Raw genomic sequence first — 17,221 nt, forward strand, 5'->3', positions numbered from 1 at the left:
TAGGTATAATGGGACTTCATAATCAAAATGTACAAGCCCCTTCCCCTTAAAAAACTCAATAGTTAAATATTGAGGTGGAAAGTATGCTTTGCACCCAAACTAGAATCCTGCTATTAGATTTGGCTGCCTTTTCCTTATTAAAAGAGCTGTTATATTTTGAAAACCTGCTTTGATAGAAAATAGCAAAAGATCCCCATTATGAAAAACAAAGGCTTGTTAAAGGTAGTATTGAAAATAAATAATTGGCTTTTGTTCAGGAACAGCTAAATCTATTTTGTAGTTTGAAAGAGCTGAGAACAGATTGCTTCCCTTAGATTGTTAGCAAAGAAATGTTTTCATCAATTATCATTCTTTGCTAAGAACAGTTTTTTCCAGTGCTATTTCTCAAATGGAGTATTATATAAATAGGCCTGCCCAAGGACAATTCCTGGGCTTTTTTTTTAATGTCTTAGAGTATAATAATTATGGCATGCCAGTTCAGAATTATGGCAGAAGACAAAAAAAATCACATTTCGAACAGATAATTTACTTGGAGAAAAAGTTGCCGAAGGTAGCCATTTCTGCAAATTAAGTGAAAGGTATATCACCCACAAACCATGCCAGTCTTCCTCTTCATCATGCTTTTGCCCAACATTTACATCCCAGGAGGACGGAAGGGAAAGAGCAGAGAGTAGGGAATAAGGAATGTTGTTGCAGAAGGCCCCAACCTGTAAGAACACACCATCCCTCTCTCTCAGAGCAATTCCTGTGCCTCAGCACTACCCTTTTCTCTTCCAGCCTGTGCTGAAGTTATTACCATCTTACAAGGCTCTATGTAGAGGGGAGAAATAATCACCAACATTTACTGAGCAATTACTATGAACCAGGCACTATCCTAAGAGCCTTATCTATTTTGACTAATTTAATCCTTGCAATGTTTGGATAACACTGTTGTTCCTATTTTGCAGAATAGGAAACTGAGGCCCATGATCATACAGCTACAGAGACCATTGGCAGAGACCAGATGCATACCCAGGCACTCTGGCTCCAAAGGCCATGAACCAGACCTCCCTATTCTACTCCCTCTCAGTGAAGTGAGACAACTCACAGGCGGTGCTCCTCAACATGCCCAGAAATGCAGCTCTGTCATGCTTTTTTTCAGTAAATAGTTGTGCCCTTGTTAAGATAAGGAGAAGGTCCTAGAGAGAGGGGAAAGAAGTCAAGACATAAGTGGGAGTTAAGGGGAGAGGCAGATCTTAAAGAAAAAGAAAGATGTCTATTCAAAGATAGTTTACGGAAAAATGAAAACAAAGAGGATGGTGGAAATAGACTTAAGGGCTATAGCAAAGTGATAAACATTTTTGGTAAATTTCTTTCAAAAGAGAACAAAGCCAAGATTTAGAATGAGATCATGCAGTGTTTCATCCTATACACGAATTAACCTAAGCCCAGAAAAGATTTTAGTCTAATAGATTTTACAGATGAGTAAACACAGAGCCAGAGATTAAATGCTTTGTCCAAGACTTGAAGAAGTAGGTAGCATACTCAAGGCTAGAAGCCAACCAGATCTCCTGACTTTGAGCTCAGTGCTCCTCCACCAACTATATCAGACACAATTTGTCAGCTTTAAACACACAAGTGGTGGTCAATATGTTTTGACTAAATTTCAAGACCATAAAAGATAATTACATATTGAAGATTAAATACAAAATACCTGAAGCTGTCATCTTCTTAATAGTCATATTATGTTATAGAAGAGCAATGTAGATAAAGTAGCCATTCAAAAATGCAAGGAAGAGAATTCTTGGTATAATCACGTATGTTTTTCCTCTAATGTTTCACCTCTATAAAAAATTTTAAATTGACATTATTTTAGATCTGGAAAATTTAGTCACATACATATATATAGGAAACACAGTGAAATGTCTAAATCATATTAATTTTGTCTTTATTAGAGAGATCGATACGGTTGGATGGAAAGAGTCTTAGGGAGGGAGTTATATGACCAGTTTTTTGTTTTTGTTTTTTTTGAGGAAGATTAGCCCTGAGCTAACATCTGCCGCCAATCCTCCTCTTTTTGCTGAGGAAGGCTGGCCCTGAGCTAACATCCATGCCCATCTTCCTCTACTTTATATGTGGGATGCCTACCACAGGATGGCTTGCCAAGCGGTGCAATGTCTGCACCCAGGATCTGAACCGGCTAACCCTGGGCTGCAGAAGTGGAACGTGAGTGCTTAAGCGCTGCACCACCAGGCCAGCCCCTATATGACCAGTTTTAATGCTGGTTTGTAATCTCTAAGGTTCTTTCCAGCTCTAAAATCCTATAATTTTACAGAAAAAATGCATTAATTCTGTGCGGGTAGAATTTTTTCTTTTCTCAAATTCTCTATAGCAATTTCCTTGGCTTTCCTCTTCCTATATTTTTGTTATTTAGGTCCCTCTTTCACATCATTTGGATGTGTCAAAAGAATACTCTTCTCAATACCACTCGAGACTTCATTGACCTCTCTCAAGTTTGATCACAATAATAATCAATGTCTGTGAAGATGTTACAGATTCAAATGCTACTTATTGGAGGTAAATGATCTAAGTGATCTTTAAGACAATGAAAAAAGCAAAAGAATAAGATTAGAAAGTAGTCTTCCAAAGACTTATTTCTACTACCTGGGGTAGAGAGAAGAGAAAAACTAAAAAAAACCAACAAAACAAACAAACCAAAACACGAGAGAAAGAAGGTACATTTTGTCTAAGGTATTCTAATAAAACTCAGGTCTCCAAACATTGTCAATCACATACCTCTATTACTACACAGTTTTGAGCACACACTTTTAAAATTATTTATTACAAATTCTTCACGTGTAATATTGTGCTAACATCATGTAAATTATAAAACACAAATATAGAAAAACTCCTAAGTACAAAAAAAGATATATAGTAGTGACATGCATAGTTTTAATAATTTTAATAAATTTCAAGAGAGTTATATGATGGAAAATGTGGCATTCCCTTGAAATTCTTGGTTTAATACCTGCTTATAGAAGAATTCAAAGTCTAAGCTCAGTTTATTCCCATACTTGGCTACAAGGGCTATAATAGCTAAAATAGACGCTGCAAAAAGATTGTGAACGAAGTACAAAATTAGCTTCACATACTCAATCATGATACTCAAATTTCATTTCCACCCACTAATTATACAAAAGTTGTAGTTTAGTCTTTATCTCTCATAAATCTCCCTTCCCTGATATCAATGTTTTCCTTGCAAAGCTTTTTTTCCCTTAATATTTAACAAATGTCATCTAAATCCACCAAAATACCATTGGAAGATTTTCAATCATGTCAGAAAATTGTTTTCAGATTTACTAAGTGTTCATATATGAGAGTTTTAAGATGATGTGCTTATGTCATTTTTTTTAGTTTTTATTTGTAACAGCTGTACTGAGATCTCATTTACATTCCATAAAATACATCCATTATTAAGTGTACAATGCAATTATTTTCAATAAAATGTATAATTGTGCAACCATCACCACCAATCAGCTCTAGAACATTTCCATCACCTGAAAAAGTTCTATCATAATCATAACTACTTGCATTCAATCTTCTCATCCCAGCTCAAGGTAATTAGTGATCGGCTTTCTGTCTCTCTACTTTTTGATTTTTGGAGGTGTCGTAAAAACGGCGTCATACAACAAGTGGCCTTCTGTGGCTGGCTTTTTTCCTCTTAGCATAGTATACTGGAGGCTTCTGTTGTAGCATGTATCAATCGTTCAGTATTTTTATTGTTGAATAATCTTCCATTGTGCCACATTTTATCTAATCATTAGTTGATGGACATTTGGGATTATTTCCAGTTTCTTCCTATTATGAATAATATTGCTATTACTCATGTAAAAGTCTTTGTGTGGACATATGTTTTTATTCCTCTTGAGTAGATTTCTAGAAGTAGAATTGCTGGGTCATGTGGTAAGTTTATACTTATATTTTTAAAAAACTGTCAAGTGGTTTTCCAAATTGGGTATACCAGTAAGCAATTTATGAAAGTTCCAGTTTTTCCATGTCCTTGTCATCACTTGGTGTTATCAATCTTTTCCTTATACTCATTCTAGTGGTTCTGTACTGGTATTGTATTGTGGTTTTCCTGTGCATTTCCTAATGATTAATCATGTTGAGTATCCTTTCAAGTGATTATCAACCATTTGGTGAAATGTCTATTCCAATATCTTGCACATTTTTTAGTTGAGTTGCTGCCCCTCTTTTTTTTTTTTTTTTGACGTTTAGAAGTATATTCTAGACATAAGTCCTTTATCAGATTATGATTAGCAAACATTGTTTCCCAGTCTGTGGCTTCTCTTTTTATCTTCTTACTGATGTCTTTTGAAGGACAAAACTTTTATTTTTTATTAAGTCCAATTTATCAATTTCTTCTTTTATGGATCATGATGTGGTGTCATATCTAATATGAGTCTTTGCCTAAAGCAAAGTCACAGAGATTTTGTACTATGTTTTTTTCCAGAGGTCCTATAATTTTAGTTCTTACAGAATTAACAATTCTTATAGAACCCTTATACTTTTAGTTCTTAGGTCTATGATGCTTGTTGAGTTAATCATTTTGTATGGTGCGAGGTAAGACTATAAGTTCATTATTTTGCATATGAATGTCCAATTATCCCAGTAGCATTTCTTGAACAAACACCCTTTTCCCTATTGAACTACCTTGGCATCTTTGTTGAAAAGCAATTGACCATAAATGCAAAGACTTATTTCTGTACCTTCTATTCTATTTCACTGATGTAAATGGCTATTATTATGCTAATACTATATTCTAGTGCTGTGACTTTATAGTAAGTTTTGAAATTGCCTATTGCAATTCCTCCTACTTTTGTTGTTTTGGGTATTCTTGTTCCTATGTATGTCCATTTTAAGACTGGCTTGTCAATTCTATAAAACGTGCCTGCTAGGATTTTGATAAGAATCATATTGAATCTATTGATCAGAGGCCTTATACTTCTTTTCTAAAATTTACTCCTAAGTATCATATTCTTTTTCATGTTATTATGAATGGAAGTTTTTCCTCAAATTCGTTGTCAAGTTGCTAGTTCCTAGCATATAAAATTACAACTGATTTTTATATATTGGTCTTGTATCTTGTGACCTTGCTAAATTCATTTATTACTTCTAGTAGTACTTTTTTTTGTATACTCCTTGGAATTTTCTATGTATAGGATCATGTCATCTGTGAATAAAGACAGCTTTAATTTTTCCTTTCCAATATATATGTATTTAATTTATTTTTCTTTCCTTATTACAATGTCTAAAAACTCCAGTATAACGCTGAATAAAAGGGCTGAGAGTGGAAGCTCATTTTATTTTCAATCTTAGGGGGAAAGCATTCAGTCTTTTACCACAAATGTCATGTTAGCTGTAGGTTTTTAATAGATGCAGTTTATCATATTAAGGAAGTTCCCTTCTATTGCAAATTTGTTGAGCATTTTTATCGCGAATGGGTGTTGGATCTTGTCAGTTGAGTTTTCTGCATCTATTTTCATTGTTTTTTTCTTTTCTTATTTTAAAAATCTATTAAACTACAGAAAAATATGGCAGCTCTTGATTTCTGGCTTCTGACAAGATGATGTACTAGCAGGTGCTGTTGACTTGCTCCCTCAGTCCAGCCCCAGAGATGCACAGAAGCTGTAATCAGCTGTGTGGAAGCCCTGTGGTGACAGTTAGCTGACCTGGTGTATAAAGGAAACAGGGGCCCAGAGATGGAAAGGGCCAGGTGCCATGGTCAGAGGATATGATGTGGGGAGAGCTCTTGTCTGTGATTTATCTTCTCTCCTCTACTGCTCTAGTCAGCTTATTGCCACCTTTATGAAGCAGACAGAGAGCTTTGGAGTTAGGAAAATAATGAGGTCATATTTCCCAAGAGTTTGTTTTAGGAGAACTTCAAATCTAGTATCTCAAAAAGCATTTTAGTGTGGTGATGACTTGATGTCCCAGGGTTGGGAGTGAGTCAAGAGCTGCTTTACAAATGGAGATTGTTGACTTGCCAGGAGCCCTGCATCTGTCTGACAGACTTCTTTTGCTTTGAGCTTCCACTCAAAGCTGGCAATGATACAGTTTCTGTCGGTAATTAGCACACTTCCAACAGAGGTGTATTTATGAGGACTGTCACCTTCATTTTTGACAGTTTTGTTAGATACAGAATTCTTGATCAACAAGCTTTTTCTTTCAGGACTTTGAATATGTCCTTCCACTTCCCTCTTGCTTCCTTTGTTTCTGATGAGAAGTCAGCTGTGAATTTTATTGTGGTTCCCTTGTACATGATGAGTTGTTATTCTTCTGTTGCTTCAAAACTTTCTCATGTTTGTCTTTCAGCAATCTATGATGTATCTAGCTCTGTTTCTCCTCATGTTCATTCTACTCAGGGTTTACTGTGTTTCATGGATCTGTAGATTAAAATTTTTATAAAACTTGGGAAGTTTTAGGCCATCGCTTCTTCAAATATTTTTTATATACCCTTCTATCCCTGCCTTCCTTCTTGTACTCCCAGCTGTCCCACAAATTTCTGAGGCTCTGTTCATTTTTCTATACTCTTTTTTTCTTTCTGTTCGCCAGCTTGGATAGTTTCTGCTGGTCTAGATTTTCCATTTGGTTCTTTTTCACAGTTTCTATTTCTCTCTTGAGAACCCCCATTTTTTGTGTCATTTTTTCTTTAAGTTTTTCAACATATTTATAATAGCTGCTTTGGGTTAGTTGTCTATTAAATCCAACAAGTGGGCCCACTCAGTGTATCTACTGCCTACATATTTTGCTGAATTTGAGTCACTCTTTTCTGTTTTTGTATGTTTCATAATTTTTTGTTGAAAACCAGATAGATTGGATAAATATTGTAGCAATTTTGGATGGAGTCTCGTTTTCCTCCTGAAAGGTTTTTTAATTGCTGGAACTTAAACTTCATAATCTGTTTCCCCTGAGTTCTGGGGCTACTAGGAGATATCTCTGATAAATTTTCCTATCTTATTTTTATTTTTTTAGCTTGGTTCCTAAAAAATTAGTATAAATGTATAAAATAAATATAAAATCTGATATTTTCTTCTTATACCAATGGTGTGGCAACATGATTCTACCCTAGAAAAGTAATCATATTGCTCATCTTCTCAAGGATCTTCTCTTGGTCCCAGTTTCAAAGGGGGAGAACTGAGCAATAAAAGGCTTTGAGGTTGGGGAGTGGGAAAGAATAGACACCACACTAAATAAAGCTCTTTTACTCAACTTAGGTTGGCAATATTTGGAACTAGACAGATCGTTCATTTTCTACTCTTTGCCTGTTAGAAATTTTTAGAACGTTGCTCTTCATAGTTCAATAAGATGGTCATTATGGATGTTTCGTTTTGTTGTAAAACATTTGCGTAATATTTTAGTGAAATCTTTTGATTGTAAGGAACAGAGACTCACTAAAGGAAAACCAGGAAAAGAATGGGTTAAAAGTGATTACAAGAAACATAAATCTCAAGAAAAAACAAAAAGTGAATTTTATTCTGGCTTCATGGGAGATTAGAAACCCAGAAAACATCAGGACCAAGGCAGTTGCTCTCTCTGGCTCACTTGTTCTCGCAATTCCAAATTCCCAGGAGAAAAATCTGATTGGTACTGTTACAGGTTATGGGTCAATGATCAGCCAATGGACTGGCTATATTTGAATCGGGTTCCCCACTGGGGCTGATACCATGCCCAGATGCAAGATCACGAGGCACGCAGGGCTGCCTACCACAAGGGCTCTAGATACAGGTACTCAGAAACATGCCTATTACACTTACCAGATGTTGGATACTTTTCTGATTTTATAAAGTTGTTAAATCCTCATGATTCCACTGTGTTCCAAAAGACAGAACAACCTGGATGCTTCAAATGGAAAAAATTTATGTAACCCTTTTTTAACCTGCTTGACAAAGCTGAGTTTCGACTGCTTTCCCCCATACGTGGAATTTAATACCCTTACCTCTAAATATGAAAACTTCATGGCAAAGCCATGCAGCTAGTCCTTCTCACACAGGCCCCCACCCTCATAGAGGGGCAGATAGGTCCTGGTAGAGATAAGATCTGAGGCCTTTCTCTCCTAGTCTACATGGCAACAACCTCTACTCCACTCTGCCACACATTACCTCACTTTTCCACACTGAACCTCTAGTGTCATCTTTTTCTAACTACCTCCCAATGTTACTGATTCCAGTTTTTCATTGTTGGAAGTTAAATTCTTCCAAGGACTAAAAAAAAAAAAAGATTAAGGAATGTCAGCTTTTCTTAGTGTGGGAAGCACTTCAGTAGTCTAAGGCACTACAGAGGATAGAGTCATGACCACCACACATAGCCTATCCTCCAGGAAAGAAGGTCTCACACGCAAATAACTATACCATGAGGCAGAGAGTGTTAAGTGCAATAATATAGTAAGGCAGCAATCACCCTCTGCAGAGGCGGGTAAGGTCAGGAAATCTTCGGAAAAGTCCCTACAAGCAACTACTTGGGCTGGGCCCCTAAGGGCAGGGGAGGATTCACATATTCAGAGAATGGGCTGGAGGTGGGGCACAGCCAATTCTGAAATCCTGAGCAGAACTATTATTAAACTCTGGTATCCCTTCTCAGGACCAGTTTATTCCACGGCTCTTTCCTTCATTTGCCATCTGCCTCCGTTTTAACATTATTTTTAAAAACAATAACAAAAAAAACAACTATCAGTTATCAGTGCACTTTTTGGAGTTCTTATCTTCACTGCTCCCACCTTCTCTGTAGACATCCAAGAATGAAGAGAGGCAGTATTTCTGCTTCCCCCTTTTCCTTGCTGCCTCTGCAATTCTTTTTCAGGACTTTACTACTAATCATTATGGGCTAATACGAAAATAACAAACATTGGAAAGTTGCAAATTTTTCATAACCATGAAAGGTTTAGGCTGACTTCTTTCTGGGATGGTGATTGAAAAGGTCCCTCGGATTTCCACTTTTGTTCTTGAGGGTGGAGCTCACCAAATCTCTTTCTTCTTTCTAATCTTTCTAAGTTTTCCAACTTGCCCTAGGCCCCACAGTCAGCCTGAGCGAAGACCCCTCTACCCTCCTCTATGTCCCAGTAGTTAGACCCACCCAGGTGGTGTAGCTAGCAGGTTAATGCTTCCTCTTCTCAAGTAGGTCATTTGCATTTCTATGGCCCCTCAGGGTAAGAGACAACAGTTTCTACCCTTCACCAGAAATCTGGAATTGAAGCATTGCAATTTGCAAGTAAAGGGCACTTTTGTGGGAGAGAACTTTACTGGCAAAATGAGATAGGGTTTTGCGGAGACAGCACAATCTTAAAAATCATCTCAGGGGCCTGTCCAGTGGCACAGCAGTTAAGTGCACACGTTCTGCTCCGGCGGCCCCGGGGTTCACCGGTTCGGATCCCGGGTGTGGACATGGTGTCGCTTGGTGAGCCATGCTGTGGTAGGAGTCCCACATATAAAGTAGTAGAGGAAGATGGGCACGGATGTTAGCTCAGGGCCAGTCTTCCTCAGCAAAAAGAGGAGGACTTCCAGCAGATGTTAGCTCAGGGCTAATCTTCCTCTTCTTCTTCAAAAAAAGTCATTTTAGTTGTATTCAAGGTCCAGAACATTGAGGGTGAAAAAATAGAAGACTCAAGAAATTCCCTTCAGACTATTTCTTGATGAAAGGGAAGGTCAACAGCTGGAGATGGAAGTAGGATAAAAGGAAGGTAGTTTTACAAAAGGATGTTTGTAAGGCACAGGAAAAAAAATTCGGAGGAAAGGCTGTAACACATGATCTAAGAGAGAAATTGTAATCAATGGAGTAAAATCATGGAGAAAGAAGGATGGCCAATGTTTAGGAGCACAAATGGAGTAGGAGCTCAGAAGAGAATAATAGACACCCCTTCTCAGCCAGGAGTAAAGGAAGTGATGAAGTGTAAAAATCGAGACTGAGGTTTAGGAAAGTTAAGTTGAGGAACCTCATGGTGGATACCTCAGTCAAGTATGAGGCAAACTCATGTGCAGAACTGGAAGAAGTCCAAGTATAGTGGGGGCTTAAGGAGAGCAGAAATAGGACAGGTTTGGGAGAAGTGCCCTGGATAACAGCCCTGGATAAGAGTCCTGAATAATCACCCTTCTGATGAGGAAAGGAATTTAGAGAATCAGTGAAGATCCAGCCAAGTCTGGATAGCATAAACTTTTAGTGGAACAAAGTGATTTCTTAACCTCATCCAGCAATGCTTGATAGTGAGGGAGCAGGTTCAAAAGAAACCTTTCAACTGAGTGAAAGAATTATGAAAAAAAATGTTGAATGACAACATTTTAGGGGACATTATTCATCGTGAATTTTAGTAACATTTTAATCATGACAAACGGGAAATACACAATATCAAAATACTTGTCAAACGTGATCTGAGAAAAATACAAAGAGAAAAGATTATAGAAGTGAAAAATCAATTAGTTCTTATTTTCTTCTTTCCATGTTAGTCTAAGGCAAGAAAAAAAGAAATATCAATTTTTTTCTTACTTTTTAGACACATCTTCCATTCATTTATTATTAAAATTTTTAAAAACCAAATTATTGGCATTTTGTTAGTACATTAAAAATGAGTCTTATTTATAAAAATTTGCATTTTACTTTTTCTATTCTCTGATATGCCAACACAAAAAAGCCAGAAATTGAGAGCATGAGGAGCTAATTTCCATGATGGCAAAGCATGATACAGCACCCCTCGGTCCCTGGTGATTCCCTCCCAATTCTTGAAATATTTAGGGGGAACACTCACATGTTTGGCTGTTTGTTCTACAGTCCAACCTTGCATAGGACTGTCAACTAAGTTCAAACTTTACTACAAATTGTAAGACATATTTTTCCAATCAAGGAATCATAGTAATAATTCTTATCTATTTTTAATCTTCAATTACAGTAAGATAAAAACCAATAGCAAAGCATATTATCCAACTTAAAATTCAAGACAGTAGACATTTGTAGCTTGCACACACAGTAATCTGTTTCCCTCAAAAAATATTTGTAATTTCCAAAATCCTTTCAGCGTTTTCACACAATATGGTCCCTCCAACTTGAGGGACAGTAACATAAACACAGTCTTCTTACTAAAGAGATTAGTATAAAAATAGCTAAGTCATCAAAAGAAGGAACCTAAAAATATCAGTGGCTATATGATAGAGCAATATAATGCTTAAAATCTAATATAATCATGAAGTCCTACTTTAATAGCCAGTATCTAAATATGAAAGTCATTTACAAAAAAAAAAAAAAAAAAAAATTAGTACTGACCCAGTAGCACAAAGTAACTTTAAATGAAGGCAGAGGACTCGTTGTTAAAGCTCAAGACGTTTGTGTGTACTGATTCCATGCCTCAGATCATTTCTTTATCAAATTTAGAGATAAACTGGAAAATACCCAGAAAACAAAATCCATCAACTGTAATCTATTTCCTTTACTCTCTTGTGAAATCATTAGAAGGCATGAAGGATTGACTCTGTCACCTGTGTCTTTCCCCACCCTGCAACCTCTTAGAGGAAAGAGCAAGCGACCTGTCAAGCTCACAGTGCAGAATGCACAGATGGGTGTTTAGTCTCCTTAGCGAAGAGATTAGAGGTTTGCTTTGGGGAGCAGAGAGCACATTTTCTTATGTGTTGACCCGATGACATCCACTATACAACATCTCAGCCCATTTCCTTACCTAAATATCATCCAAAGGAAATTCTCTTTGAATCTCGTTAGGCAAGGCTGTAAGTTTAAAGACCCACAATTTTGAGCTAAGATCCGCCCCAGGTAAGGGGGAGTGTTTGGGAAAAACAAGTGGAATTTAGGCGGATCGGTGGTGTCAGGAAGAAGCGGAGATTTAAGGGACGGGTGCAAACTCACCTGGAGAAGCAGAAGCTGCACACATGTCAAAGGTCAAAGGGCATAGCCTCAGGGGCTCCCCAGACGCAGGAAAAGTGAAACGCCCACTCCTAAGCTCTCACCTTCAGGGATTCGTACAAGGGCTCAGCTGTTCCTGCCTTTGACGCCAGGTACAAACCCTACCATGCACAGCTGGAGTTGACAGGCAGCAAAAGCAAAAGCTGCCCCCGATTTCAGAGCCAGCGCCCGGGAACCCCCCTGTACATCTTTCTCCCACCCGCTCCCGCGCCCAAAGCCAGAGACATCTTCATCGGCACTCCCCACCTTGGCCAGGCCCTTTCGCTCTTAACAGCATCGGTCTCTATGGCGACCTGAAACAGCAGTTCCCATTGGCCCGTTCAATATGAGGGCCGGGCCAATGGGGAGGGCCAGCCTTCTCCTTTGGACCAATGGGGTTGGCGGAGAGCAAGTCCGGAGACGGCGGCGTGCTGACGTTCCCGGGAGCCCGGGGCTGGCTGGGCAGGCGGGCTGGCGGCTGGGCGGGTGGCGGCGGCCTCTGGGCAGTAGAGGGGGCTCCGGGGCTGAGTCCGTGTCGACGCCAGCCGCGGAGGCGGCACCATGGGCACGGGGTAGCGGGGCAAGTTGGCCACCGCCGCCGCCGGGGGTGGTGGGAGAGCCGCTTCGGGGGAGGGGGCGGGTGGGGGAGGGAGGGGCGGGCAGCCGCTCGGCCGCGGCACTTTTTTAATTTTTTCGGGTGTCGCAGCGGCGACCCCTCGGAGCCCATGTCCCTGATCCCCGGAGCGACGACGGCCGCTGCCTAACCTGGAAAGTAAGTGTGCGGGCTCGCGGGCGGGCGCGGAGACTCCTGCTCACGAGACCCCCGGCCCTCCCGCTCGAGCCGGGACCTGCCTGCGAGGGGCGCCGGGGGGACGGGCGCCTCCCTCGCGTTACTCCGTCCCCACCGCCTCGCGGCCGCCTCGGCTTTCCTGCCCCGCCTCGTGTTCCTGCCCGCACTCGCCTGCCTGTTCCCCTCCCCCCGGCAGGCGCACAAGTTTCACCCTCCATTTGCTTTTCCCGGCGATTACTCTCCCCGAGTCTCCCCCTCACGCCGCTCACGACCCTTCCCCACCTTGGCCTTTTCGGATACAGAGCCCCCAGCCCCGAACTTGAGCGGCACGGTCGAGCCCTCCTGGACGCCAGCCCAGAGGCTTCCCCGCTCCTGCCCGCCTGGCTCGCCGCCCCGCGCCCCTAGCACCCCGGGGCACCCGCCTTCCCCAGCCCTCCGGGCCGTCTGTCCGTCCCTCCAGCCCCAGATCCTGCATCCTGGCCCCCTCCCCTTCCTCCCACGCCCCTGCTGCCTGCACCGTCTTGCGTTTGTCCCCTGAGTCCCGCGCTCCTGCCAGTCCTGCCCACCCTCCTCTGTCCAGTGCGCCCCTCTCTGCTCGCCGCGTATCCTCACGCTCCACCCCTCCCGTTTCCCCAGCCCGGAGCTTCCCCGGCTGTTCTCCTGCGCCGCCGCTTCCTCCTCTCCCTGCCGGGAGTTGAAGCGGAGCTGCGGCACCTCCTTGGCAGATCGGGTGTCCCTGCTGGCCGCCGGGGCTGCCCGACCCTCTCCCCTTTTCCCCCTACCCGGGAAGCGAGGGGGTGAGCGGCGGGGCCGAGATTTGGCTGCGTGTTGGCTGAGTGCGACAAACAGCGCGGGCAGTGGAGGCGCCGCGGCGGCCGTGGCCGCTCGGGGCGCAGCAGTAGGCAGGTGTGTGTGTCCGGGGGGACGCGCGCCGCGGGCTCCTCGGCTGGCGACAGATTGTGCAGGAATGCGAGGAATGCACCAGGGGCATAGTCCACACGGCCAGCCGCGGCTGCAGTAGCGCCTTCCCGGCCCAGCTCTAGCCGCGCAGCCGGAGGTCACCGGAGCATCTTCGGAGCTGGTGAGCCTCGCTCCAATCCTCTCCTCCCCTTGCCTCTCTCCATGCGGCAGAGAGGGCGGCGAAGGGGAAGCGCGGCAGTTCTGTTGGGTTTCAGCTAGCCCTTCGTTTGGGTTTTTGCTGCATTGGTCTCCAGGACCGCGAATTTAGGGCCAATGGCGGTGTAGCCAAGGTTATTGATCATTGCACAAGGTTCTTGGCAAGTTTGGTTTGCAAGGTTTGAATGCTGCTTTTTTTTACGAGGATTTTCTGAAAACCTGCAGGAAAGGGTGCTGAAGGTTCTTAGAGTAATGATCTTGCAGCCGACGTATTTTAGCTTTATTAAAAAATGTCTGTTAATGCTCATGGACAGGGATGTACTACAAGAGAGATCTTGAATGCATCACTTTACTGTCATAAGAATTGTAATTTTTTCTTGTCATACTGGGCTGTGTTTAGACCTCTTATAATACATAATGAATAGAAACAGAGAAGCAGTGTGTGATCAGCGATGGGACAGATAGAACTGTCTGGTACAGTTAAATTCGGGGCGTGTCAGTTACCATTGAAAGTAACACGGGGACGACACAATCATGTATATTTCAAGATGTAATTCATTAGTTGAGGTCGCAGTTCTTTCTCTTTTTGTTACTCAATTTGGCTGAAAAATAAACACAGTCCTACAACTTTCAAAGAATAGTAATTATGTGTAAAATCAGTAATGATTAGTATACATTTGGGGGTAAATTTTATTTTCTTTAATTCAGAAAAGCAAATTTTTGACAGAAGGTGCTTCTCTAGAATTGGGCTTAGATTCTTTTATTTTAAAAGGGAAGGTAGAAGACAGCTTCTCTTTTTGAATGCAGAATATTGCTATAGAAGTATCTTCATTTCTGGTGCCTGTGAAGCAGTTATGGAAAATGGCAATATGAAAATAACTGATGTCCAAAAGAAGTGTTTCTCGATGTTGAAAAGCATACTGTGTGTGCTTTTATTTGACACAGTATGCTTTGGAGGTTGAGTTTACTATAAGCCTCTCCACCCTTGGTTATTTTGTATCAGATTCAGGAAGATAATAAGTTGATTGTTCAGCTGTCTTTCCAACACCTACTTTGTGTGGATCAAGGGCATTGAAAAGTATAAGATGAGAGGCATAGTTAAGGACCCAACGGAAAGTAAAAATGGGGAAAAACCTACTTTGCATTGGGAAAGCTTGTGTCTTTTGGATGCTACATTATTTTTCAGGTATGTCCACAATCAGTGGACCTTCTAATTTAGAGATTTAACTCTAACTTAGAGTTCATAACACCGTGTAGGGTATTGGGAGGTGTTTGTAGATGCCAACAGGAAACTTATTATGTAACAATATCATATTACAGCAGAATTTAACACGTGCTTATTTGATTTGATGTGAACATTGGAAAATCACATTTAGTTTCTCTGCTACATTAGAAATTGAAATAGCCCTTTCAAGTATATAGATAATGTATTTACATGATTGACTGTGCAATTAGTTTTACCTGCTTCAAGTAAAGGTAGGCTTTCAGTTAGAAATATATTGTTTGTTATAGATATTTGAAGAGAGGAAGTTGTAAACTGGTGATTGTTCAGAATTGAAGATAACATAAACTGCTGTGATCAAAGTACATTCCCTCCCAACCCCCACTATTATATAAGAAGGTACTGCATTTCATGTCTTGTATGTCATACTGAAGATACTAAATTGGGGAGCTCACTTGTCCAGTTATCTTAATTCTTATCCATACTCTTTTTGGAGGGAGGTAGGGAGCCAGGTAATGATGGAAAGCATAAGAGAAGGTAAGCAGAAAGTAGGAGCAGCTGGCATTCATCCAGAAAAAAAAAAATATGTTATTGCTGCATTTACAAGCTGAATAAAGCAAACCTAATTCTGTGAATAGCTGTAATATAATTTGAATTTAAAGAAACTGCTACCAAACTCAGTTTAATAAAAACTTTAGCAATTTCATGACCTTCAGTATTTGGATTAAGTCTCTATTAAGTCAGAATTGCAGTTTTCTTTCTTTTCCAAGCTATACAAATTGGGAAAGTAAATTTAATTCAAAACTTTTAAATTCACTTAATTTTTAAAAATCCAATTATTGCCAATTTTAAAACTAAATGATTTCCTTGCTGTTGACCAGGGATCGATTTAAATAGAGAATTTTCATACCCTTGACGATGCCAATTATTTGATAAGTCCAGCCCCTCACCTTACTGCTTTGAATTATTAAGATATTTTGAGAATGCTCTGTAGTCTAATATTTTTTTCTATTTCAATCAAGAAGTATGCCCCTAATTTGCTTAGTTCTAAAATGGACATCATACTTTCATTCTTAATTGGAAGATAAAGTCGAGGTTATTCTAGGGCATAAACACCCGTGGAACTGTATGTCACTTTGGGAAGTTGCCTTCACGCCTTCGGTGTACTGGGAGATAATTACTTCTTCAATGTGTTAAATGGTTTTGTAGAGCCTTTCCTGCACTGAAGGGGGAAGAGGAATCTGAAACATAGCACCAGTGGACTGGATATGTTTGGAAAACTAAGTAACTATTTCACACCCAAACTGTGACTACAAATAGCTGCAAACAGAGAGAGAAGGAGTGGAACTGGAAGCATACCTGGATGTAAGGCTTCGTATACTGCCAGGAAGTGATGATAGCAGTCAGCAGGTCATTGTGATGTCCAACTGTAAGAAATAACAGCCTTTTTTTAGGGTAAGGGGACCAGGCCCTAAGTCACAAAGAGCAATAATTCTTGTGCTCGCTGGTTTCAGTTGAGAAGTTGTGCAACATGCAAATCTCGCTCACATTCTCACCTTCATAATTCAATGGAATTGTCTTAATCTTTTGGAGGCTGTGTTAGCAAACTAAATTGGGGATATTACATGATGGTGCTCTTCAATTAAACCTAGAATGCTGGAGTATCCCATTTGTCATTCGTCTAAGTTGTCTTTTCTTTTTGTAATTTAGATTTCCTTGTATTTGATATACCAATAAGTGTTGGCTACATTGCTGGTCATTTTATTATTCATAGTCTTGATAATGTAGTTTATTATGACTCATATAGTGATTCATTGCACATGATAAAAATGTTAGAGATTGGATTGTAAGTTTTTAATACTATAAAATATGCATTTTAAAATATGGAAGTGTTGGAATTATTTTAAGTCATGTCGTTTTGAAGAAGCATTTTTTATGAACTGAATAATGCCTGCTGATTGGGTAGATGCCAATCCCTATAGGCAGATATTATATCATATAGCCCTGGCAAAGTCCAGAACTCACAATTGAAAGTTAGGGAGAGAGAGGGCCAGGGGAACCCGTGATCCTCTTTCTCCAACAGCCAAAGCATGTTTGACTTCTACAGTTACTATCTGTATTAAATATAAATTTTGTGAGTTGCAGATATCCAAGGATGTTTATCCTGCTCTTCCTGA

At 40.5% G+C, this 17,221-nt stretch overlaps 2 protein-coding genes across 63 annotated transcripts in view; one reads left to right on the forward strand and one right to left on the reverse strand.

Moving 5' to 3' along the window:
* The window catches only part of CCDC148 (coiled-coil domain containing 148), a 239,841-nt gene extending 227,488 nt beyond the window's left edge, over window positions 1-12,353 (reverse strand). For 9 of the 14 annotated variants that reach the window (XM_070241033.1, XM_070241031.1, XM_070241032.1 and 6 more), the window contains exon 1: window positions 11,881-12,353. Coding sequence is in view for 2 of the 14 variants with exons in the window: in XM_023622951.2 (XP_023478719.2) it covers window positions 11,881-11,905 (25 nt within the window). In the remaining 12 variants the exon portion in view is untranslated. The remainder of the gene's footprint in view (window positions 1-11,880) is intronic. The other 5 variants (XM_023622960.2, XM_070241028.1, XM_023622956.2 and 2 more) reach the window with 3 other exon arrangements.
* An 18-nt stretch (window positions 12,354-12,371) lies between these two features.
* Window positions 12,372-17,221, forward strand: part of PKP4 (plakophilin 4) — a 228,323-nt gene continuing 223,473 nt past the window's right edge. For 12 of the 49 annotated variants that reach the window (XM_070240982.1, XM_070240998.1, XM_070241005.1 and 9 more), the window contains exon 1: window positions 12,386-12,688. The gene's annotated coding sequence lies outside the window, so the exon portion shown is untranslated. Of the gene's footprint in view, window positions 12,689-12,905; window positions 13,788-17,221 lie in introns of those variants that run through there. The other 37 variants (XM_070240983.1, XM_014732469.3, XM_070240986.1 and 34 more) reach the window with 24 other exon arrangements.

This window comes from Equus caballus, chromosome 18, assembly GCF_041296265.1.
Source record: "Equus caballus isolate H_3958 breed thoroughbred chromosome 18, TB-T2T, whole genome shotgun sequence".
Taxonomy (NCBI): Eukaryota; Metazoa; Chordata; class Mammalia; order Perissodactyla; family Equidae; genus Equus; species Equus caballus.